Source organism: Euwallacea fornicatus, chromosome 9, assembly GCF_040115645.1.
Source record: "Euwallacea fornicatus isolate EFF26 chromosome 9, ASM4011564v1, whole genome shotgun sequence".
Taxonomy (NCBI): Eukaryota; Metazoa; Arthropoda; class Insecta; order Coleoptera; family Curculionidae; genus Euwallacea; species Euwallacea fornicatus.
The window spans coordinates 433,540-458,315 of record NC_089549.1 but is presented as its reverse complement, the minus strand read 5'-3'; the positions used below and the strand labels follow the sequence as shown (position 1 = coordinate 458,315).

Genomic DNA, 24,776 nt, shown 5'->3' with positions numbered 1-24,776 from the left:
AAAGGGCACATGCACACACATTTTTTTTTTTTTTTTACCCAAAACAAGCAACAAACGTTCGATTAAAAGCAACAATGGGTACCTGCATGAAGGTGGAGAAGTTTCATTGTTATAGCATTAATCCTTAAAAGCCATTCTTTCTCCCCTAAAGAAACTTTAGATTACTTCGGGTAGCGTCGCCTTAACACTTAGTCATAGTACTTACACTTTACATTAGTGTTGATCCTTTTTTGGAACTAAAAGAAGCTTTTAAGACTAATGCAGCAGTAAAAGCATTAGGTTTCTAGAGCAATTCGTTATTCTCTCAAAAGGCGTAGGTGGGTAGGTGTTTAGTGTATGCGAATGTACTTCTAGGACATGCTGTATATTAAGTATAGATGATTAATAACGTCAAAAGTGTGAATTAAGTTTACGGCATAAACGAAGTGAAATTTTAATGGAAAAGGTAAATTTTCTCCGAGGATAATTTCATTACGCAGACGAGATACAAAGTTTATAATCTTCGCCGAGGCTCATCAATATGCTTTTTAACGTAATTTCGCTGGTTTCTTGGCCAATTAATACTTTATGTCGTTAAATTTCCGACATAAAACAATACTTTAAATGCACGTAGATTCCGAATTAGACGGGGATGCGTTTAATGGACGAGGGGTGCGCTAATGCGGGCCGAAACTTCATTCCAGGGGGGGGGGGGGTTCGGCATTATCGGAAAGTCGCGGGTTGCACTGGCCGACGTGTACTCACGTCGGAACGTCGTTTTTCCTGTCGCGGGGCCGCGTAGGGAGACACCCTCGGGCCATCATCGACGTTTCGGCGCGCTCTTGAAACTAACTATTTCCGCACGCCCCTGCTGGTCGACGGCAAAAAAAAAAAAAAGAAAAAAAAATGCACCGCTCGTGGATCGTTTCGCGGCCGAAACTCACTGGCGCCGAAGTGTCATTTTGGGCGAACCCCTGCGTTCCCACGGGCGGCGGGAAGGATGAGGGGGTGCGTCCGTCGGACAACGGCGAGGCCTCTCCGGCGCGCCCCTGCACTTCTTCTTCGGTTTTTCCCAACGAGACACTTCGAACCGAACCGGATCGCTCCAAGTGCGAAATTTCCTAAATTTCTTCGTAATGAAATCTCTTTCATCTAGACAACAAATCGATTTTTCCTATTGAGATATGCAGTTGACACGCTAGAGAATCGAGTATAATGGCAGATAGCGAGTTAGAGTGTAATTAAAATAACTTAATAATGACTAAAGTTGTAAGAGAAAATAATTACTCAGTTAGTGGTTGGCAAGCGAGATGCTTCACTGCAATTAGATGGGAATGCAGGAGGAATTCCGCTTTTAACATATTGCCGCATAAATCGAAAATAAAGAAGAATATTGTAGGGGGGCACAAAACAACGTGTAGTTTTAGGTTTTGCCAACCAAAATTCCGATTTGGTAAAATCAAAACTGGTTGTAGATCTCTGGCAATTACGCTGCATTGACGACGGCCTTTCCTCTAATTAGGCCGTTGTTTCGAAGCTAAAAATGGTAAAAGAGACTATAAAGTATACAAACAAGGCCTCATTAGAAGGAGCACATTGGTATTTTAACAATGGTTCTTTGGGTGGAGCTGAGCCGAAATCGCTAATTGACTACCATAGGTTTTGCCGAAGAGATTAATGGGCCTAATTAGTGGGGTGGAAATCGTCCTTTGAAAAATTTATAAGCGGCCGTGGAGGAAGCCTACGCCCCTGAATTTTCTCACTCCGAGTGCCCACTTGTTGATGCGCCACAAATGGCAAGAGAAGAAAAAAAAAATGACAATTCCGTCGTGATCGACGTCGGGGGTGCGGCGGGGCCCGCCAGCCGACCAAGCTAGTTTCGGATCGAAGAGGAAACGGTCGTCAAAGAGGGGACCTGTGCCGCCACTGAGCCCTTGCCCGAAGTGGCCCTCGGTGGTTCCAAATGGTCGGGGAATAATCGTCGTCACTCCAGCGTAAAAACCCCGTACGTGACTACAACTGACGACGAAAACGACGCGACCAACCCCCTCCGAACGCGTTTGTACTCGTCAACCGCGGCCGCCTTTCGGTCATCTCCGAAACGATTCAGAAAGTACCGATTTCGCAATCGACTTCAAGCACTTTTATTCGGTACGTATCAACGGCATAAGCGATATCTACGACCTAGAATTAGCGTGATGAAATGTGTCCAATTAAACTCTCTCGATTTTGCACATGTGTTTAGTCAGCGGCGTCCCGGGCCGCCGAGACCCGGAAGGAATTCGTTTCAAATCCGCAGTCGGAGTCGTCGATTCGCGGCGTTCGGCCGCTCTTGGCGCGCCCCTGGTTATTCTGAAACAACTTCGAAATTGATTTTTAATAGCTCCTACTTTAAATGTGACTGGCGTAGCTGATTGCTACAAATCAGAGTTAATTTAATGTAATATGTGTAGTTAAACTCTCCTGATTATTCTCATTATTTCACGCTTTAGCAAACTTTACATGAGAAAATAAATTCTAATTTATTTTTTAATTTTATTTTTCTCTGAAAGTGCAAAGCGATTTATGTCATTCAACTTTCGCACGAGCTCCGAGTTGATCGCAAACGAAAAAACTAACAACTATAGAAATGAAACCATAGGCGTGGCGGGACTTCCCGACTCTGCGGTCGTGGCAAAACGGTTCGTACGCCGTTGAACTACCACGTGAGGTTGCTTTCGATCCTACCGAGAAATCGCGAATGTCGTCGACTCGATGTGGCAATAACCAGTGCCGCGCCCCGTTCTGATAACGAAATTAAAACATTTTTAAACTCTGCCAAATACGTTCCTGCGCAGTGGGCCGAAGCCAGGGGCGTATCTTCGATGCCGACGCCGTGACGGATCGACGGAGACACCTAGGCGTTTTCGCGACAGTTGTTTCGTCGGATTCGCCGATTGCCCCCAAAAACCCCCCAAACCGAAACTTGGTTTTAAGTTGTTTTTGGATTTAATTAAACCGAAAACCGCTTAAAGATGCATAAAAATGGAAAAATTCTCGCGAGTTTATCCTCAACAATCCCTTTGATGTCCGCAAAGTAATTACATTTTCAATCAAAGAGAAAATGGCCGCCGGAGTCCTTTACGCGGACAACCGATGCTTTAATTATATGAGATTAAATTTAATCTGAAATTAATTTAGTAAATTATATTACCCTAACCGACGTAATGACCGAGCGAGCTCGGCCCTAAAGGGTGTTTATTTTGTCGAAAACTTTATATTACCTCGTGGCTTTACTGAGTGAGAGAACAGAGAGATTCCCTTCAAGGGTTTTTATATCCCTTTAGAGTGTACTATTAGCTTATAAATTAGTCGGTTTACATGGTAGAAAAAGTACCTGCTTCGATGTTGGGTTCCAGAATTCAGTCCCTACTCCTGCGAGGTCGTCCTACTTTGCCCTTCCGGACTGTGGGCGCAGGTGCTGAGCTTTTGAGCAATTTATGCCAGTCTTGTTCACAAACCAAACTTCCTGCCAACATGTAGTACCTGGAAATGGGGAGATTTTCGGTCGTTAGAGAGCTGAAAAAATGCAAGGGAGGAAACGGGCGTTTTTTCACGTGCGGCGACGGAAATATTTCAGTTTTTTCGTCGAAAAATCAGGGCCGTACCGGCGTCGGGTTCCGTAACAGTGAAACTTCCTTCGAAAAAAATTTCCGGAACCTGCGACCGCAGGGGGTGGCGCACGGGCCACTGGGGTTCCCCGTGATGTTGATCTCTCTGAATAACGAAAAAATTACGTTCTTCGTGTAGCGATCTCACGATTCCTCTTCTCATAAGGAAAAGGCACCGTACGGTACGACGCTGAGCTGTTACGAGAAACGACTGTTTATCCCTTTGAATCGGCAAAGACTCGCGGGCGTTCAATTCTTCGATACATTTCCTAACCCTTTTCCCTCGTACGGCCCTGATCATCGCCGATGCTTGTACTCCTCGGCGCGCATTAAACGAACTTTTCAGTTTTCGAACGCATGAAGTTTGTACTTTCAACGACGTTCAGTCGAAACGAATCAGATGATTCACTTCGCAGATGAAGCTACCGTTCACCGAATCGATTTCCTTTAGGCCCTCATTCGCGTCCTTTTCGGGTACTTACCGGTCACCTTGCACCAAAGGTGCCAGACACTTGCTGCACACGAAGCATTTGAGGTGGAAGATGTGAAGAGGGGCTCCGGGCGTGGTCGGATTGCCTCCTCCTCCTCCCCCTCCTCCCCCTCCTCCTCCTCCTCCGCTCCTCATAACAAATTCGCTGGCGGGGATCGTTTGTCCGCACGCCGAGCATGCGCCGGAACTGCCGAACAACCTGCGGGACCAACGAAACAAAGAAGAACATTAAATTTCTCCCATCAATTTAACCGAAACAATTAATTAATTGCTAGGGGGCTAGTTAGGGAAAGTGCCGGTACGAGAGAAAGTACTGCTTTCTTCGGTGGCAAGGGCTGAATCTATCCCATGCCGTAATCTAATTAACAGCCAAGACCAAGCAATAATTTCCTTCAGACAACGCGCCCATAATTGGGTTCGTTAATCTAAAATTGCCCGAGGCGGACAATCGCGGTATTTTCCACAATATAAGATATTTCTAATTAATGTTGCCGCAGGCACGTCAAGTGCTGCTTTGTTACTTTCGTTTCACCTCCCCAGACCCTCCGGACAAGGACGTAACATTTGAAACAGTTCTAAGAGATCAGTCGGCGATTTACGGCAAAAGTACCAAAGTTCCATGGAAAAAAACGCAGGTTTGCCGTTTCCCTGGGCGTTCGGCGTTCGCTTTCCTGGGCGACGCATCAAAATTCGACAGACACGCGCAGGTGACCAGGTGCTGCGGTGCCAGTTTATCGACCTGCGGCCGAAACGGCAACGCCTCGGCTAGCTTTTGTTTTAGTTAGATGAACGTACATTTTTAACAAGAGTCAGTTTGATAGGAAGGCAACGTTGCCGCGTCCCGCGCGAAATACCGGCCATGCACACGATCGAATTTGCAGCTTTCGACCTTTTCCATCGTCTCGGCGATACGACCCTGACTTAATTCCGTCCGAATGGAAAAGCGTCGGTATTTACATCGAAATCATCCGGATACTTTGGATTGATCTCAGCCAGTCGGTCAGTGGCGTAGCCTGAAGTTTACTAGGCAGCGGTGGTGTACGAAATTGTTCGATATTATTTAACATTCCACGACGGTGAAAATGGAAGGAAAAAACAGGATGTTGATCGCCGCGGCGCCCGTCTGTTCGTTCCGTCGTCCGGGGCCCGAATCCTCATGGAATCTCGCGAGAAACCCGTGAAGACTTCCCTCATATGTAAAATATACGGGCAAGGAGCCGCTTGTTTGGGGGGTTTCCACGGCTGGATGACCACAGCAGAGGTATCTTTGGCAATGCCATCCCAGAGATCCAGCTGCCACTCACGCGTTTCCTGCCGCTGCAGCGTCGAGGTGCGCGATCGTACGAAAGCGCGACGTGCGCGCCCAAAGAGCAAACGCTAAACACGGCGTTGCCATTGTTATTTTCCTAGAACTCGAGTACTTTTCCCGACGCTAATTAGGCACGTATCGCAACTAGTTTGGCGTCATAAGCCAGACAAATAATAGCATTATTCCCTTTGCAATAAAGCTCAATTCCCACTCTCCTTTGCATCCCTTACCCGACTCCACATAGTCAATTATAAGCGGGGCAAATTGGCACCCTTGTTAACGCCTTTTATTCGGTTCTACTAAAAAGTCGAATTTAATGAGCATGTACGTGTAAAGCGATCGGAACTTTTGTCAATGCGTTTAATGAGCGTGAAAAGAAAATTGCAATAGAGCTTTAATTTCTTCGAGAGAAATGAGAAAACAATGAGGTAAGTACTAGAAATACAAAAACAAATAACGAAAATAGAAAAATGAAAATTGTAGAATTTAAAGGGAATTTATTGCGGGCCTGACTCCCAGTTGCACACGGCCGATGCTTAATGCACAAAGCGTTGATTATGGCCCAAATAGGACCAAATTAACTGCCTAAATAGAAGAAAGGGCTTTGTCGTCGCCGCTTTCCCGTTTCCACTATCGCTTAATGATGGTAGTTCAGGCATAATGAAGATATTAATTTGCAGATCTATAGGCAGCCGAATATACAAACAAACCTGTTATATCATTCCCCCCATTGTATGTTTGTCAGCAACATAAATATCTTGGAACGAAATGGAACGAGTGATTTTCGGATATTAATCCGTTAAGACAAAGATGTCGTTACATCGTTAAAATCGAAAGAAACCCGTGTAAAATGACCGCGGAATCTGGACGTATTGGTGCATGCGCCTGGACGAATTCGAGTGAGGTGCGCGCCTTCGCCATTCGATCCAGTATCCGAAAATCTTGCCGGAGACGCTCCTGACGTTTAATATTTAATATGAAAAACAAAGGTAAAATCAACTTCATGGGCTTTCTGTGTATGCAGCTCTTTTGTGTAATTTAATATTTTATTTGTCGTTGGCTTCAGAATTTAGTTTTAATTAATTCGTTCATCATTTATGAGCTTTTTAATTACTTTGATTAATTAAAACAAACACGACGAAAAGGCCGTTTTGATGTTTCTGTTAATAATGAATTATCGGCTTCGGGGGATGAATTTGTTTCATATTTTTAGATGTTTTTTTTTTAAATCACAGAATTGGCATGCCACTGGCTTAATAGATTAAAACGTTTTTTGCGCGTTTCCCCCCTTTCGATCTCCCACCGAGTACGATCCGATTTTCCCAAAGACGAACTCCTGGAGGCTCTGGGCGTCTTTAAGTCAGCGGCGTCGCTCATTTTTTCAAAGTCGTCGCGAAGTTTCGAAGAGGAACGCAACTTGTCGACTTTTCAGCCTTTTTTTTCTTCCAATTTTCTCCCGGTACGGCCCTGGATTAACTCCAATAAACCTACAAATGTTACACGGATACCTTTACTATTTCGTCCAAATAAATATGATGGCGCAGACCTCGAATCGCGAGGCTTAAAAACGGTGTTTTCATAGACGAATTTCAACGATTCGGTCGGGTTTATCTCGTAGAATTTCCCAACGAAGTCACGTGATATTTATTAGAAAAACAGACTTTCTAGGCCAATGATTTTCTGAATAGATAAACATCGAAGCTCGGCCTATGATTGATAAAATTTATTGCTTCATTAATGTTGAAACGTTGGTGTTCGCGGGTCCCATCTATATAAAGCAACAATCGCTTTTAACGCTATCCATTAACGTAAAAAAACCTTCTAGGCCAATGAATTCCTGGACGAAAATGATCAAAATATGGACCGTTATTGATAAAATCCGTAGCATGATCAATTTTGACAGAGTGGCGTGCGGCGGTCTCATCTAAATATATCAATAATCGCCTGTGGCGCACCCCGGAGGGATGATAAATTTTGAAAAACCGTTAATGGAAAAAACGATTTTTTAAATTAACGAACTTCTGTGCGAACGATCGTGGCAGTGCGGCCCGCGATTGATAAAATTTACAGGTTAATTAATTTTGAGACAGTGGCGCACTGTGCCCCATCGACGTAAAATTAAAAACCGCCCTTAGCGCACTATTCAGAAGTGACGTATTTTGGGAAATTGCCATTGGAAGAGAAGACGAACGGTCGCCGAAGCACGGTCCACGGTTGGGGTATCCTTCGTTGTGGGTTCGTTAATTTTAAAATAGCGTCGTACGAGGGCTCAATGCTGCGACAGTCCGAGAGCGAAACATGCGCGAAGTGCGAACGCCGCGCGGCCGCATTCGCCATTCTGCTCGATCGGGTAATTTGATTCGGCGCATTCGCCACTGCGTCCAGATCCGGAAGTGCCGGAGTTAGGGTCGCGCTTCCGTTCCGTTCATAGGCAAGTTTCGTTAATTCGGTCGGATTATTTTCGTAAAATTTCGCCGGAGAAGCGACGTCTCGCAAGGGGCAATTCACGCGTCTTGCACGTTCTCAGAGGTTCCCGAATCGAACGTACCTTCGTAGATCGGACTATAAATCACGATTATTATTAAGTCTTTGGTTGAGCAACGAGAACTTTCACATCTTCACGGTCAAAAATGGCACGAAACCAGTCGGAAGTGTCCGCAAATTAATTATCTTCTGCGGTTAGAAAGATTTAATGCTGCGGTGACAAATTTTTACTAGATAATTGTTTCTTTGGAAAAAATTGAAAGTGCGCATTAGTTTTTGTTCATTCGGTTAGTTGCACACGAGAAAATCACCCTCAAAACAGTGTTTACGTAACGGCTTGTTCTGGAAACCCTCGCGGCGGCAGGCACCTCGCCGCCTCAACTTGATTACACGGATACTGATTTAAATGCAAATTTAAAATGTCTTTCAATTTATAATCTTATTTCTGTTTAAATTACTTCATTATGAAGCTGATAGCTCTGCCGAGAATGGATTTAACTGAAATTTACCCCAGAGAGAATATACCCACGGAAAGAATCAACCCTAAATAAAGTCCGTTTTTGATCGGGTAGAGTCTCTTCGCGAGTGTTTTTCTTGACGTTCCGAAGCAATAAACTAAATAATTTAGCGGCATTACGCCTACAATTCTAACGGATCTTAACCGAACCCACACGCCCTGTTATATGGAAGCAATTTAGATAGTAAACCTTAACATTAAAAGCCGCAACAATTAATTATCGATGTTGCTTTTAACGAACACAATGGTGAGCTGATGAATTTGAGTGCCCAAAATTTAACTCTCTTTTAATATTAATAATCCAATTTGTGAGTAATGGAACGCGGGATTGGTTCAAGACGGAACTCTCCTCCTCCATCAAAAACCATTAGCGTAGGTTTTTAATTTGCCCGAAGTTCCCCGTCTACGCGCGCGTTGCTGTCTCTTTGATATCAATTTCCCTGGGCGCACCAACAGACGACGGGAGCGGCAACCTCCAAGGTAAATCGCATTTCCTAGCACTTTTCAATGCGAAATTAAGTGCGGTAAAATCAACCGAAAAATGCTTAATCTCTTTCGCATTTCGACGTGCATTCGGGCGCCGAAGGTGGGCAATCTGTGAGAATTGGAGCCGGTCCTGTACAGGCGTCTAGTCTGATTGACGAGCTGTTGTTCCCGGCTATAAGGACCTCGCTCCCAGGCACAATCAACTACGGGAATCCCGCTCCTTGCACCCTCTTCCTTCCCAAATTATTGTCAATCAGGTGGGTTTTTATTTTTCTGCCACGCCGGATCCCCCATTCAGCAGCAGACCATGTGTTCACGTACCGCGGTTAAATGTGGGTCGATAGCGTCGGCACGCCACTGTTCCCTGGTCAAAACGAGGTGAAAAGGTTTCGTCAGATAGAGAGGTGATACGGTTGGCGTAGGAAAAAGATCAGCGGCGGGGAATGCGTTTTGCCGCAGTTGGGGAGTTCCGAAACTTCGTTTTGCGAGATTTTCGGCGGGCGCTGCCGGTCGGGCACTAGAGCACCGCCGCTTGCGTCATCGTCAGCGCGAATTTTCGCGATTAAGAAAAACTGGGACTAGTTCGAGGCGAAATTGCACTGGCGAAGTTTTTTTCGCACAATCGGGAACCGTTCGAGGCTTCCTTTGGCGAAACGCATTCGCGCAGTCGTTTCCAGTCGAGCCCCAGTACGCCAATGGTCTTTCGCCAAGCCAAGTTGTAGCTTTCTTCGCGTAGAATAGAAACCGGACACCGAACGAAGTTCCAGTAGCGTCGAACGTTGACTGTACTATACGCGAGGCTTGTCCCGGCCGCCCCCCTAAGGCCGGGCCCAGTGCGTCACAGTTTTTTTTAACAAATTAACATAACCCTTTCCCCGCATAAGAAAAGAGTAATGTTTTGCGAAAGCGCAGTGGCGCGGAACGTTTTTATCGCGCATTAAAAAAGTGTTTTTTTTCTCTTTCAATTGAACGTGCGCATTTGCGCCGAGCACGGACCGGCTACGCCACTGTATCCAGTCCAGCCGAGGCGGGAATTTTCCTTTCGCAATAAGCGTTCTCAAAAGTTCTCTTATTCGAAGTGACCGCTGTTCTTCCAGTCATCGGAGTGAAGCATGCTCCTCTCGGGTTCGAAATTGTTCGCAGGCACTCAGTCGCCGGACACGCGTAAGTGAGCGGTGCCACCCATCCCAAATAGAACCCATGCTAGTGCTGGCACAAGTACTGGTACCCCCCGTGGTACAAAAACACGGCCTAATAAACCGACTCCGCCCACCACGCGGTTTTTAATGATGCCGGATAAGCGATTGTGTCTGTTGTCTCACTTTCTCATTATGGTGTCCGGGCCCGAAGGCCGGCGAGCAATACATAATTCTGCACAAATTACTGACAATTTAATAATCGCCAATTTAGTGGTGACCTAAAGCTAGGCGAAACCAATAACGCAGCTTTTTCCTTGCTTCAATCGAATTAACTAGAGGAGCACTCCTTGGGAGAACGGAAATGAGAAGTAAAACGACACGGCCAATCTCAGGAGTTTCTAATTAATTATTTGAACACGAATGTCTTGGGTATGGCTGAATTTAAGTGTACCCGCGCTATTTAATTAAATCGTACGTATTTAATTAAAGCCGCCAACGAAACTTTTGCACATCAAATTTCATTGGGCGGAGAGATATTAAGTGTCTTAGTTCCAGCATCAAAGCGTGGCGCCATCTCTCGCCTCCCGAGCTCGGTGCCGCCGACCTAACCAGAGATGGCACCAGTTGATTTGCAATAATTGCCGCTCGCCGTTTCGATGACGTACCTAATCATTATCGAATAGGAAAATTGCAAATTACGTTCACTTGTAAGGGAAGACCGAAACTGTGTGTGCAAATATGCAAAGTAATTAATTAATTAAGCCGGAACACGGAAAAGTGTGGTGGTGGGTAAAAGTAATGCGTGTTGCTTTCGCCAGGGACGAATTTGCATTTACGGGATTGTTAATGTAAAGTGGTTGCATTAATCAAGGTCTGCCGGCCGCAACGACAGGGTAGTTGGCCGACGATATTAAAGCGATAGTGCAGTCAGGGGTGGGGCCATATTTTACAACGGGGGATGTTCCGTTACGTAAATAAAATTCCCCCATGGCGAAAGTTTAGTCCACCGTGTAGGTCTCTAATCAGCCATTTTGCCTATCGGTCGCGGGGACGGGGGTAAAATATTTACCATTAATACATTAACGCCGAGGATATTAAAATCTGAGCTAATGAGACGCATCTGCAGGAGCCAGATAGGGCCGAAAGTTACCCACCGGGATGGGATTGTAAACATTTACTGTCAAACATCCATCCAATTAGTGCGGGAGTTTGGAATTTATTATGCGTGTACGTATATTAATATAGAGTCGACGCTGTTTGCCCACGGATAGAGCTGCAGCGGAGCGCAAAAATCGCGGGAATTTTTTTAAAGCAAGGGCCGGCCCTAATTAGGCCCGTAAGATCGGGCCGGTTCGGGTCGGTCCCGAGTCGAACGCGCCCACCGAATCGGTGCGGGAGTTTCGAATTTATTATACGTCCGTGCATGTTAATACGGAGTCGACACTGTTTACCCACGAATGGAACTACAGTGGAGTGAAAACTTGCACGACTTTCGGGTAAAGGGCCAGCTTCAATTAGCTCCGGAAGATCAGTCGGCAGGCAGGTTAATAACATCAGTTTGGAATTTAATATCCGTGTATGTATATTAATGTGGAGTCGAGACTGTTTACCAACCAATAGAGCTGATATAGAGCGGAAAATGAACTCTGTCGCGTTCAAGAAAATTTTACATTATTTCGAGGTAATTGAGCCGAGTGACGAATTCTGTTTTCCTTTCCTCATTCTCGACTATCATAGAGAAGTGCTAAAATTTAATAAAATCCGAGAGATTTTAAATTCGTTCGGTCACGGTTCGGGTACGGCATTCTCTCGTCCGATCAATTCATAAGACACTATTTAAGCCCTGTACACAAAAACAAAGAGATGGCTCTTTTAAACTTGTGGCGGCAGGTTTTTACGTCTCATATATTGTTGGGAGATGGATTACTTACATAATTGAAATGTATCACGCGACATTTTACATCGGCAATAAAGAGGAGCCAGCTGTCAGTCTTTACGATGGCGAACAAATTGAGTTTTCGTCGTGGCAATAATAAATTGTGTCCGGTGAGACATGGACCGGACTAATCCGGAGGTGGCAATATCGAATCGGAAAAGCAAGAGAGCGAAACGTTCACTGTGGAGCAAGCATTTCTGGAAATCTGGAATTTGCACATCGCCTCGTCGACGAAGTTCTACACCCCTTTTCGAAGGGACTGGAAACCGGAGGATTCCGAAAATGACAGAGAGAGAAAGAGAAAGAGGACGGGCGAGCGAGAGAGTGACACCGAGAAAGAAAGAGATAGAGAGAGAGATAGTGACACAGAAAGAGAGAGACAGAGAGATAGTGACACAGAAAGAGAAAGACAGAGAGATAGTGACACAGAAAGAGAGAGAGAGAGTGGCACAGAGCGAGAGAGAAAGAGAGAACGAGAGCCCCCTGGAGCGCGGTTTGACAGGAAACGGAGCAGCGCTGGGCCGACACGCCGAACAAGAATACGCTTTTCATAACGAGAAAAAAAAAGCAAAAAAAAAGCAAAAAAAAAAACAAAAAACAAAAAATTGACAATTGTCTCAACACTTCAATCGATTTCCCCCCCGTGCGAGCAAAAAACCCATCTTGGTCCGATGGAAGACGGCGAGCGTGGTCAGGCTCGGATTCAAAGCGGCACCGATTCGAAAAAGAGAAATGAGGAAAAACATTCCGTGAGAGAAAGTCTCAATTTTTCTCCGTTTCGGGGAAAAACGTTCCACGCCACTGACGGTCCGTCCAGCGTCAGACCCGCCGCCGTCTTTGTCCGAGAGGAGAGGAGAATCAAGATGATTCGGGCGAAGACAGTGGCGCATCGGCCGGCCGAAATTAATTCAACTGCGTTGAGGGAATTTTAGAAATTTTGCCCCTCGGGAGATAAACGTTCTACGCCAGCGTGATTCTGAATAATGTCGGTCTCGTTCATTGTCTGCTGGAGAGCATTTTACGATGATAATTTGGAGACAAGCAGCGGCGCGCGAACCCCGCTTTAACCTCCCCGAAAAGGCGCACGGTCCGAAGACGTTTTTGAAAAATTCATAGCTCACCACACGAGCGTCCGTTCTTCGCTGTAATTTCGTTTGACCTTAGTCCCAGGCCCTTCGCGACGGGTCGGAGACGTACCACCGCTCGTATTTGCGATTTTTTTGAGATGTGACGTGAGACCTGAAGGGCTGCCGCCTTCTACCCATGCCCTTTGTTTGCCTAGCGACTGCTACGAAAAAGGGCAATAATGCCCCAACTTGGATCTTTGGTATTTCCGCAAATGCCCTCGGGCAGCGGCATAATGCACGTGGGGCCTCGGGACCGCTTCCTAACTCGATTCGGGAGCCCGCCGTCGTGCCCCGGGCCCCAATCAATATAGGCGGCGCGACGCGCGGGGGCCAATTACATGCCCACTTACCGCCTAACGCCGCTTGCATATATTTGGAACGATAGCGACAAGAACACTCTTTCAGTGCCATCCAGAAATTGCTGAAATAATCAACTCGACCCTTCGGACAAAAAAAAAAAAGAAATGTTACGAATTAGGTGTTTTTCAATTGTGTTAGGCAACCCGATAGGTGAATGTCTAGTTTGGAGAACAAACACCTGTGGCGCCACGTAAGCCGAAACCTCGGCGCCAAAATAGGCAACCAGCGATGCTTCGGGTACGGGGGATCCGAGAAACTCGTGAAATGTACACTCCCAGCCTGGAACGTCGATGCCTTGGTTTTTCGCACCGAACGCCCTGTACGTTCATTTATTTTTTGAGTGTGTTGTTCACCAGGGTTACGTCCCCGCGGACGTCCCCACACTCATGTTTCTCAAGCCCTGGAATTTCCATATTTTCCGAGGGACACTTGGTGTGTTATTGAACATCTCGAATCGTACCAATTACAGCGGACGTTCGGTCATTACATTGTTCTATATTTACCTGTACCATCGGCCAATTTGAGAGTTAGTCAGATGGTTATTACCAAACTTTGAAGTAATTATGTCGCTCCCGTTGGTGGCACTGGCATCGTCATTTTTTCGTGCAGAACTCCCTGCATATTAATTGATCTTTCGATTCTACTGTTCGCAGCGGGGAATCACCAATGGGTGTTCCCACACGCATCTCTTTTAATTTTCCAGTAATTTGACGTCGACAGAGGGACAGAGGTGTGGGAAGGGTAGAAAGAGAGAGAGAGAGAGAGAGAGAGAGGACATTCACAACGTTTCTCTTTTGTCTTCGAAAACTCGATATTTTTCCGCAGGACGCCCAGTATATTATTCAATATTTTTGAAGTCGCCGCTCGCAGAGAACATTTCATCACTGCAGTCTCCTTATAGGCCGCCGCCGTCCTCATCAGTTTTCGAGTTTTTCGTTATCAAATCTGAAACCGAAACATCTCGCTTCGTTATGATTGGTCCTCACGTTTCCCAGTGACATGATGGCTTATATTAAATTATCTAATCGTTCTTCTCCACCATTCGCGATCATCCCCCCTATTTGCCGTCAAATTATGTTCACGTCTGTCAGTTTCACCAGGGGGTGCATGTGCACGTCTTATTCTCTTATCTCCTTCTATGTGATGGTTCGTGGTGCTCGGATGACGAATTGAATCATCAAGTTTTCTCTCAACATTCTCACCCTTTTTCCCGGATTTTAAGCGCCCTTTAGCCGAGCTACATTTCGCGTTTAGTGTAATTCTTTTCCCAACGAAAACCGCTAAAATAGATTTAAAGCTCCCGTCCGTGGGAAAAGTGGCGCTTGACACCCGACAACATCGATATCAGCAGCGATTGTCGTTGTTCCCGCCGTAATAATCGTTCAAAAGCGATTTTTGCTGCGGTTTCCACGATGACAATTCCCAAAGAAACCGTAAGAACATTTACATTTGGCCCCTTTCGGGCTGTTTACTCCCGATCATTCTCCTTACATTATCGCAGCCCGTTTGTTTCACCGTATTAGCGATATTTTGGGACTCCCTTTCCAGGCTTTTTCTTCATCGTAACTTGTTGAGTCATTTTGCTCAACAAGTTCCTCCTCTCCTTTTCCAACCTTCCCATCATCACGAGAGCCGCACGAAACCTCTCTTTGATATCACATAGACTCAACGTCTCCATCACTTATTGCTCAACAGGTTTTTCAGCGTACCAATTTTGCAGGACAAATTAGCTTCTTGCCACATCCATAATGCACAACTCAAGGATGTAATTAAATTTTAAATTCGATTCATTTCGAAACCACGAAACCAAGAAATATAGAATGGATTGGCTGTGCTCTACCGTTTCACACCGGATCAAGCAGATTTGGTTTTTGTTCAAAAACAGAAAAAAAAACAAACGCCGTCCCATCATTAAAACATTAGAACTTCGATATTAATTCTTGGAAGAAAGCTCCGGCACGTTTATGGAAAAATGTTTAACGGGCCGAGGCCGAAGTGCGCCCCTGGATTTGCAACGCAGGATCGCGCCCGATGCCACGCACTTTCCTATTTGTATTTTCTAGATTGTTCATTGGGTCGACCCTCCTGTAGACTCTGCGACGTTTCGCCATGAAAGTGCCCTCATTTGGTGCAAAATTTGTTGTTCTCGTCGACAGAGTCGGCAAACGACGTGTCGTAACTCCCGATCCTTTTGAATCTACGCCAATGGCGTGTTTATCGTCCGAGACTGCGCACTATCTTATATAATTCCGTGGAAATTCACCGCAACAACGTTTCATCTTTGTAATCTGCAAATTTCGCAGATAATGAGAGAAATTTCGCCCAAAAAATTAAGATATTCAGCCTGCCACGACCCTGTCGTGGAGGCCGAAAGGCGCTTTCGCCCGCTTTTGAGAGACAACGGGCGAAACGCGCTTCCAGAAAATCATCGGCGTACAACGACATTTTTTCGGCTCAGAAATTTCAAATTCGGATACTGTCCACGAATTCATTTACCGCAGGCGAGAGGTGCGCGCCTCTGTTTTTCGCTCAAACAAAGCGACCCGTTTTCTATCTTCGAGGGACTGGCAGCTCGACGTGCCCAACGAAACGTTTATGAGAATATTTCGCAAAAACCACTGGCGTACCACTACGTTCGCAATTGTTGCCCATCGAACGATCGCCAAAACGTTTTCGATAACAGCTCGGGCCTGCACCTCTGCATCTTTCACGGAAACCGAGTAACGTTCTGCCCTGCTTCGGGTGAGAATTGACGAAATATATTTCCTGAAGTACACTGGCGCACCACTGGATTTTTTTCAACCGACAAATTTCGAAAATTTTACATTTCCGAGAGTAATTGTCGAGGTCGAATGACAAATTTGGTACTTTGAGTGCCGCGAACTCGGGAGTCTGTGAAGCACCTGCATTAAGAAAGAACTCAATTCGACGGCTTCGATGAGCTCCACGGGGCTGAACAATAACGATTTTCATACCTGTTTGGAACGTTACTTTTCTACATCTACGCAAACTTCTCCTCCCTTTCATTGCGCCCCCCCCCCCTTTTTTTATTTATGAAGTTCCCACAACACTCCCCCCCCCCTCCCCCTCTTCCCTGTCACATGCAAGATTTGACACTTTTTCGCTCAAAAATTTAAGTAATTCGACCGGTTATTTACTTTTTGATAAAACCTAATTCCCAGCCCCTGTCGTGGGGTTCGAGGGATCGATAATAGCCCGCGTGTTGAGGACTTATGCTAATAAATTAGATGGTTCTAAACAGGCCGCAATGCAGATCGATGCATTATCACACGCCACACAAAAAGCCCCGAACCTAATCACATTTCGGGGTAATAAATGGCCCTAATCACACGCAAATTTTTCCCTGAAAACACACTTATCGATCAGTTAAGTTCTATTAATATTATTTCGGCCGCTCTATTTGTCCAACCTAAAAGTTACATAAACGAGCGTTTTAGAGCTTAATAGGGGCAATAATTTCAGATAAAACCGATAAATTTGGAAACAAGTGAAAGCTTTTAGTGCAGGCCGATAGCCGGTTTTTAATAACACACAATATCGCATAGTTACCTCATATAGTCCTGCTTACACAGTATCATCCCCCCTTTGGTGAAGCAGGAAGTCCCAATGTCCGCCAACATGGCCCCACAACATGAACACTTTAAACACCCGTTATGCCAATAACGATCCAGGGCATGTAAAAGGAACCGTTCCACGATTTTCCCCCCGCAACCCGCGCATATTTTCACTGAATTATTGTTATTGTTGTTCCCTATGCTGGGACTTTGATGGTGGAGAGACCCATCCGGAGTAGGGGTGCCACTGCTGGTGAAGGCGGGGTGCTGCTGGTGATGGGTCGGTCCATTGGGCATGCCTGGAAAGATAGGGAATTGTGGTAGAAATTTAGGCGTCGTGAAGCACAAAACCATTTTTTTTTGTTTATTTTTTCGTTAAATTTACAACGTTCGCGGCTGCCTCGTGAACGCAGAAAAAATCACGGAAATAACAGGAAAACCATTAGCGTGGCATTATTCCGGAACAAACCCCCAGACACAAAACGATCTTGGCAAAAATATTAATTACTGAGGGATGTTATCGAAATCAATTTTCGGGCTGCGCCGAGGGCCGTTGCAGTACTATAAATTCCCTATTTACTATTTATCATCGGGATTCGTCGGGCTAACTCTGTCGTCATCGGAAATGAGCCGTTTTTCCGACACTATTTAACCGCACGGCGGAATCCCCTACGCCAATGGCCGTTCGTGAAACGGCCGCTGCGACGTAAGAAAAATCAGCGGCGCGTCGTCCGATTTCTCAGGCAGAAAATCGCTCGCAGACTTCGAGAGAGATGTCAACGACCGACGCCAATGGCCCCGGCGGCCGTCCGATCTCAATAAACCAGTGGCGCCCCGCTTATTTTTAGCCACGTTCCCGCGCTTCGACGTCTCTTTCTGCCGGGTCGCCTCAAGTTTTGGGTTCTCGTTCGGGCAATTCGAGTGCGAATCGAACGGCGACGACCGAAACGTCAATTGGGCAATTTGTTGTTAGCCCCCGTCGCCATAAATCGGCAGTGAGTACAACAAACGCCTTTTAAAATCCGAAGATAATTAACACTTGTTTATCACAAAGTTTGCCAATTAAGCTAGAATGAAATAGAATATCTAATGAAACGTTAATAACCATTTCTATTTATCATCTTTAATTGGGATGACATGTCCGTCCTTCGCCGTAATTAATTTTTACTAACAATAACGTACTCATTAGCATTTATTTCGTTGATTAGCGCTGGCTCCGCCAATTAAAATTGTTATTAAATATAACGCTAACACTCATTAAGGGTAATTGGATTTCTTGGGATTCATGATGAACCATCTTCTAAGGTCTGTAAGTCGCGTCGCACGGTCTTCGGTGTCCAAATCGCCCCGAAAACGTCCGTTCCCTCCGTCGCCATTTTCCTTTCGTCGAAGAACGTGCTGGATTTAAAAGGAAGAAACACGTTCGTTTTGCACCTTGTTCCATTTAGATCACTGTTTCGACTTCTACACAAAATTATTTCATGCTTCAATCCCTCTGGGCATTTGTTCCGCTGCGGAGGCCCATAACAGGAAGTCAGGTTTTCCGGTGAGCGGCTTTTGTTACAAAAATCATTTTAAATAATTATTGTTATTGTGTTCTAGATTAAAATAATTCGGGTGGTTGCCCTTGAAAGCCTTAAAGGGAAAAATTTGCACCGAACAACCCTCAATTTGTCACACGAAACGGAGAAAGAGGGCGGGAGGGTTCTGGTAACTACGTTACTGGTTTTCCCCGTGTTTCTGGGACATTTTTCAATTATTGAGGGGGCCGTCAAGACTCCCTCGGTCAAAGGCCGCGGGCCAAGGCGTCGGTTATTAATTTGAGCCGTGTTGCGCAGTTCTGACCACTTTTTGGGCAGTCTCTTACCAGAGGGAGTGAACTCGGCTGAGACGCGACGCCCGTTTATTTCCATTAATATTCTATAATCGTTAGGAATCACCGCTGAAGAGTTCTTCCGCGAAAGGTCACTGGGGCGGGCCGTTCGCGAGGGAGCAAGGGCAAGTGGGACACTGTTTTTCCTTCGACGAGTTCCCTTTAAGTCCGAGTCAACTACTAATTAAACAAAGATGTTACGTCTCTGGTTTTATTTGCTTCGGGGACAGATTTTAATTGCTAAAGAGGACATCAAAGAGTTTTTCATGGAAACACATTGGAGTAGTTTATTTAATTAGGCCTCGGAAAATGGCTGAAAATATCCACTTTAGCACATACTTTGTGTCTGGGACGGGGGCGAAATTAGCCCCCGTACTCTCGGTGGGGGTTTGTTTTGACAGCGCTTTACTTCGGCTGAAATCGGCGACGTCCGGGGCCCCGCTCTAAGTGCGACGCTGGAACTTCACTTTTCTGACGTTTTTCATCGCGCAAAGGCCAAATTTCGAAAGTCCGCTTCTTCCCAAAGCGGCGTCCAGTCATCGGCTCGAATCCGGGTGAGGTCACCAGAGGCCGGTGAGGCGACTTGCACCTTCCGATCTCCAAACCCCCACGGGGCAAAATTTCGTAAGGCGGCTTTCTCGTTAAAATTTGCCCCTCGCGCCCTCTGCAGGGTGCTAAGTGCGCTCGTGAGTTTAGCGAGTTCCAGGTAGTGCGCGCGGCGTCGCCCCGCAAGCTACTTCGGACCGAGATAATCGAGGAGTTTGCGCAAAGGTCGCGAAGCTCAAATTACCGAATCGGGCCGGATTCGTGGAGAAATGAAGCAGACACGCACGTCGGGAACCTTACCAATGGATCCGATGGAGTGTCCGTTCGCATGGTGCATCCCCGGTGGCCCCCCGGCATGAGCGTGATAGTTATTGTTGTCCGGTGAGGGTGGATGGGGCGAGGTCAGCTCTCCAGGTCCTCCGTATGGATGGTAGTGCGGGTTCATCGTGGCTAAAGCTGCCAGCTTGACAGAAAATGGTCTCTTGATCGGTTCGAAAGACTCTCTTTAGCTTCGGTATCCTAGTTCCTGCAAAAAAAAAAAATAACCCTCGGTATAATATTATGATGCTTTTAAAATTCCCTTCAGAAACCCATATATTTATATTCTCCGCTAATGGCCCTGGAGAGACCCTAACCGAATTATAATTATAAAGGCAATTAATCTTCATTAAAAGTAAGTTTGGAGAAGTAATGTTCGTACAATTAGAGACTTCAGTCTTCTCTTGCTGTTGCACTTAGACAATATTATAACGCCATTATCGAGCTTAATTACTGCAAGTCACCCAATTAATAATTGCTTTTCGGGTTACATATTATATTTAAGGCACTTTTCAGATCTGGGACCGTAATGGAAAGTCTGTCGGATGTTGAATAATGCAAATGCGTTGTTTTCTGCCTTACCAAACGTGTCGTATCCCCCGAAACCACACCTCCATCGGTAGTTTTCTTGACGACTCAACAAAATACAAATTAATTTCAAATTTCGCCCTTCCGCTTAATCCTTTTGACGGGGAGGAATACTTTATTTAACTTGTTATGAAGTCGATTCGGTTATTAAAATTATAAATCTTATTTTACCTTTTTAATTTCTCCTGATCCCACCTAATGAGTTTGGAAAATTAATTAATTTTTTTAATACGACCTAGGGCTTGCCCGACCTTGTCTACCGAATATTTTATAACTTTTAAACAGGTTTCGCTTTTAATTAAAAATTTAGGGTTCTATTAAAGACTTCCCTCAATTTCGATCACTTCCTCGCCAAACACACGATCTTTTTAACCCTAAACGGTATTAATCACAAACCCCAATAACTCATCCCCTCGATAGTTCCAAACTCGCATCCCCCATCTCTAATAAAAGTTTCCATTGTGCCATTCAAGTAAATTGATAAATTCTGCATATTAAAGGCGATAAATTATCATACATTACTTTCTAAGCTCTATATAAGCAGTATTGCATTACAATCACTGGTGCAATAAGGGACGAACAATTTATTCGAGTAACGCGAGGGGACGGAACGGTTAGAATTACTACGGCAGGACCGTAATCGAGGGGATTTTTGCCCTGATCGAGGGCCGGTCTTCGGCCTGCGCCTCTTCGGACCAAGTGAGGGGTGTCGTACAGGGAGACGCGCGAAGGCCGGCGAGGATTGCAATGCGGGAGAAAAAATTTCTGAAGTCGGCTTTGTGGTGGTTGCGGAGGAACGGGCGAAGACTGGAGGAGGACAATCGACGAGGGCCTAGAGACGGAGGTGCGACTGAAGTGTGAGATTTTCGGAGGGTTCCATAATGGAGAAGTGGAAAAATAGAAATTGAGGCTTTACGGGCGAAGCATGCGCGCCTTCCGCCCCTTTCCATCGGCGACCAGGCCGTAGCTGTTATCTCTCCCGAACCATTCAGTGCAAAATGGCAAAAAAACATTACAATTTTAGGGAGGTTTTTTGGGGCATTAGGGGCCCATCGGGAGCTGTCACTCTGCTTTTATTTTTTCCCGATTTTACCGCGATATTTACGTATTCCCGTGTATTAACAATATCGACCACGGCACGTTATATACAACTGTGCAAGAAGGCCCCTAAAACGCGTGCAGCGGAATGTTCCGCAAGACCTGGCGGCCTGCAGGGTTTTTACGGGCGAATCTTATACAACATCTTCTGCCTCAAGTACACCGATACCAAAACTAATTAAAACGAGCGTTATAAATTTAAATTGAAACTCCTAACGTTTGGAAGAATTTCTTTAAACGACCATTCGGCGTGGGCCCCAAACTAGCCCGAACTAGCCCAAAGGGAAAGAGCGCGCGAACCGCTGGCGATTCGGGGCGGCGGGAGAGGCGCAAAGTCCAGCCCCAGAACCTGACGAAAAGACGTGTCGGGTACGTCGCCTGGTGTCTGAGGATGGTCGGAAAACTGCCGAAACCCGCCTTCGGCGGTCGTATCGAGGGTGCGTTTGCAAAATTTTTTCAAAACGGTTTTCAATCGGTCTCTCGTGAAGAGAAAAGCCTTAATACATGAACATGACGAACGTGCAGTCATGCGAGATCTGCAACCTGATCAAGGCACGTGTTGAGGTCGAATTTCGCGGTTTTCGAAAAAAAAAAAAAGAAAAATTTTGGTTATTTTTTGGCCAATTTTGGGGACGGCCACGGCTGCATTAGCGTTAGAGGAGAGAACACCGGAAAAACATCTCTAAAACAGCATCAGTTACGTCTTTGACATTTCCCCATTATCTGTACGTATGTTTCGTTAAAGGGATTCATGAAGACGAAAACGGAATGGGCCGAACATTGAGATATTCGCGAGATTTAGCAAAAATCATACGTACGAACAAAATGATAAACAAATTTGAACGGTTCTTTTAAACAAATAACCTCAACACACGCGTCTCTTTCCCTCACAAACATTTGGTTAAGGGCCTGCCACGCATCTGTTTTTTTCGGGAAATCGGTGTGTCAATTTCCTGGGATCCACCCGATACCTTCACCCCGGACCGTACGCCCCCATCGGTGCCCCCGCTCCGCGTTTAATGTACCGGTCTCGGAGACCAGTACGTCTATGGAGTTGGCGCGCTCATGGTTTTCGTTTCGCAAAATTGACAATTTCCCCGGGGTTAACTGATACTTGCCCTTTTAACATCGTGCGAATCTGTAATCTTTGGCCTTTACGCAATGGCGGGTGCAATGAATATGCAGCAAGTAAGAAAATTACAAAATTGGAAATCTGCAAGCAACTGTGCTACGCGACCATTTCGCTGGTTGCGATTGATCATTAGAGAGCTAATGGCATTGTGATTATTCAGATTGGGCTTAAAAAAGCGGCATCGATGAAAGAGATGCCCTTGCGCATCCACCAAAATGGATTTTTAAACTTATTCCGTCCAAAAACGAATAGATTTTTTCATCGCACAGCCGAAACCAAATCTCATTTTTGGCTTAATTTCTTCGATTATCTGCTTTATTGTGTGGCTATTTATGCTCAATTTCATTCTCTATCTATCTGTAATAATCAATTTCGACCAGTAGAATGGCCGCAAACAGATTGGCTTGCATATTTCCATTTTGTAATTTTATTACTTACTTCATATTCACCGTAGCTATTTCTGCGTTAACGCTAAAAACGTCAAATTAAAACATAAATAATCAGAATGGCGAGTTCGTTTCAAAGACATTTCTTTCGCTCGGTTTTCGGAGCGCTTCGGAAACCGGGAATATTCAGCGGCGTACGGCCGCCGCGCCTCTGGTTTTCAGCCGACCACGCTGTATCTTTTTCGGATTTTGGCTCGCACTCGCGTTATCGGTCTCGCACAAAGTCGACACTCGAAACGAGTTTTTGTCTTTTTTTTTTAATTCACATCAGGCGCGCCCCTGGTTATCACACGCTCACGCCTCCGATCCAGACCAAAAGTCACTGTTCCGACCTCCGCTTTGCGAACGCGATGGGGAATATTCCAAAATGTGCACAAACGAAAACAATTTTCCATTCTTCGGGCTGTGCTTGGTTCGCCGCTGGTCAGTCGAAGGAAGCGGATTTTCTTCCTGCCGACGCTTAACCTTGGAAACCACGACCGAGGCCAAAGGCATTGGCGTGCGGTTGCCGTTTCACAGCTTGAAACCACGGAAAATCCATTGACGTGCGGTTGGTCCTACGTAATTTTTACCAGCTTTATTGATTTTGCATGTGCCCTCAGAGCAACGCACGCCACCGCCTCTGGGCAGCGCAATTCAAAAAATTTTGCCGCCCCGTCTTAAATTAAGCGAAAAACCACTGGCGTGCCACTGATTTCGCGGCAACAATTAATTGATGCTTACATATTTTCCTCTCTGCCTGTCAATATCAGTGAGCAATTTTTCCAAAGTGAAATATCATATTTTTAATTAAAACTTTGGAGGAGCAGTTAATTGATTCTGGCCTGGGAATTACCCAACAGTTATTACTGAACAACAACAAATTGTTTAGGTATATAATACTTTTTCCTGAAAGTTTTCGGCATTGATTCAGGCCTTGACAAGCTCGGCCGAAACGGGAAAAACCATAATTATTTGTACGGAATAATCATTACGTGGATCGCGTATCGCGCGGCGGGGCAGCTCGCGAGATGTCCGGCGGGGCGATTCCAGCCCTGTGCCGAAGAGTTGAGGGAAAAAAAGTGTTTCTAAGGTAATTATACATCGGAAATAATTGAATTCCGCCCCTGAACCTCTGGGAATCCATATGAGCGGAATGGGGGTAGGGATACGCGTATTATTCTATTATTTTTCCAGGCGAATGAGGGAGACGGCCGGCTCGGTAATTATATTCCACGAAGGGAAGGTCTAATTAGTTTTTAAAATTGCCTCGATCGATGCTAAAAGAGAGCGTAAATTGGATACTCAATTGTTTTACACCTGAAATTAACTGGCGGGTAATTCGATTTTTGTAGGAACCCGACAAAAAATTACTTGTTCCCGATTTTACGGACCATCTGGTTTTTAATGAGCTTCGATGTTTAATTACGTGGGAAAAAGTTGCCGATTCAATTTACCGCTCAAAACTTTGTGTCTGCTAATTACGGCTTAATCCCCCTTTGTTCTGTTAGTTCATTATCTCGATGACGAGGCTGGCGATGTATATACAGCACCGAAACGTAAAGACAGATCGTAAAGGCGTCCACGCCACTGCGCTAGTGAGTCGCGGGGCGAGAAGCCAGAGGCGCATTGGGCTGTTTGGTTGCGACCCGAAGTGGGCCCCTAAAGCTGGGGCGGGTTTCTTGCTCGGAAAATTTACACGTTCGCGTTCGACCCCGGCGCGCACGAAACGAGAACTGACCGA

The 24,776-nt window shown here is 45.6% G+C and overlaps 1 protein-coding gene and 1 long non-coding RNA gene across 3 annotated transcripts in view; one reads left to right on the top strand and one right to left on the bottom strand.

Moving 5' to 3' along the window:
• Positions 1-20,476, top strand: part of LOC136341266 (uncharacterized) — a 67,029-nt gene extending 46,553 nt beyond the window's left edge. Inside the window, exon 4 of the long non-coding RNA XR_010732472.1 lies at positions 20,306-20,476. This is a non-coding gene — a long non-coding RNA (uncharacterized lncRNA). The remainder of the gene's footprint in view (positions 1-20,305) is intronic.
• The window catches only part of LOC136341264 (LIM domain transcription factor LMO4), a 37,983-nt gene that overhangs the window by 1,400 nt on the left and 11,807 nt on the right, over positions 1-24,776 (bottom strand). For both annotated transcript variants that reach the window (XM_066286048.1, XM_066286047.1), the window contains 4 exons: positions 19,772-19,997; positions 17,048-17,351; positions 4,112-4,318; positions 3,356-3,504 (listed from right to left, as the gene is read on the bottom strand). In XM_066286048.1, coding sequence (XP_066142145.1) covers positions 3,381-3,504; positions 4,112-4,318; positions 17,048-17,351; positions 19,772-19,916 — 780 coding nt within the window. In that variant the 5' untranslated portion in view covers positions 19,917-19,997 and the 3' untranslated portion in view covers positions 3,356-3,380. The remainder of the gene's footprint in view (positions 1-3,355; positions 3,505-4,111; positions 4,319-17,047; positions 17,352-19,771; positions 19,998-24,776) is intronic.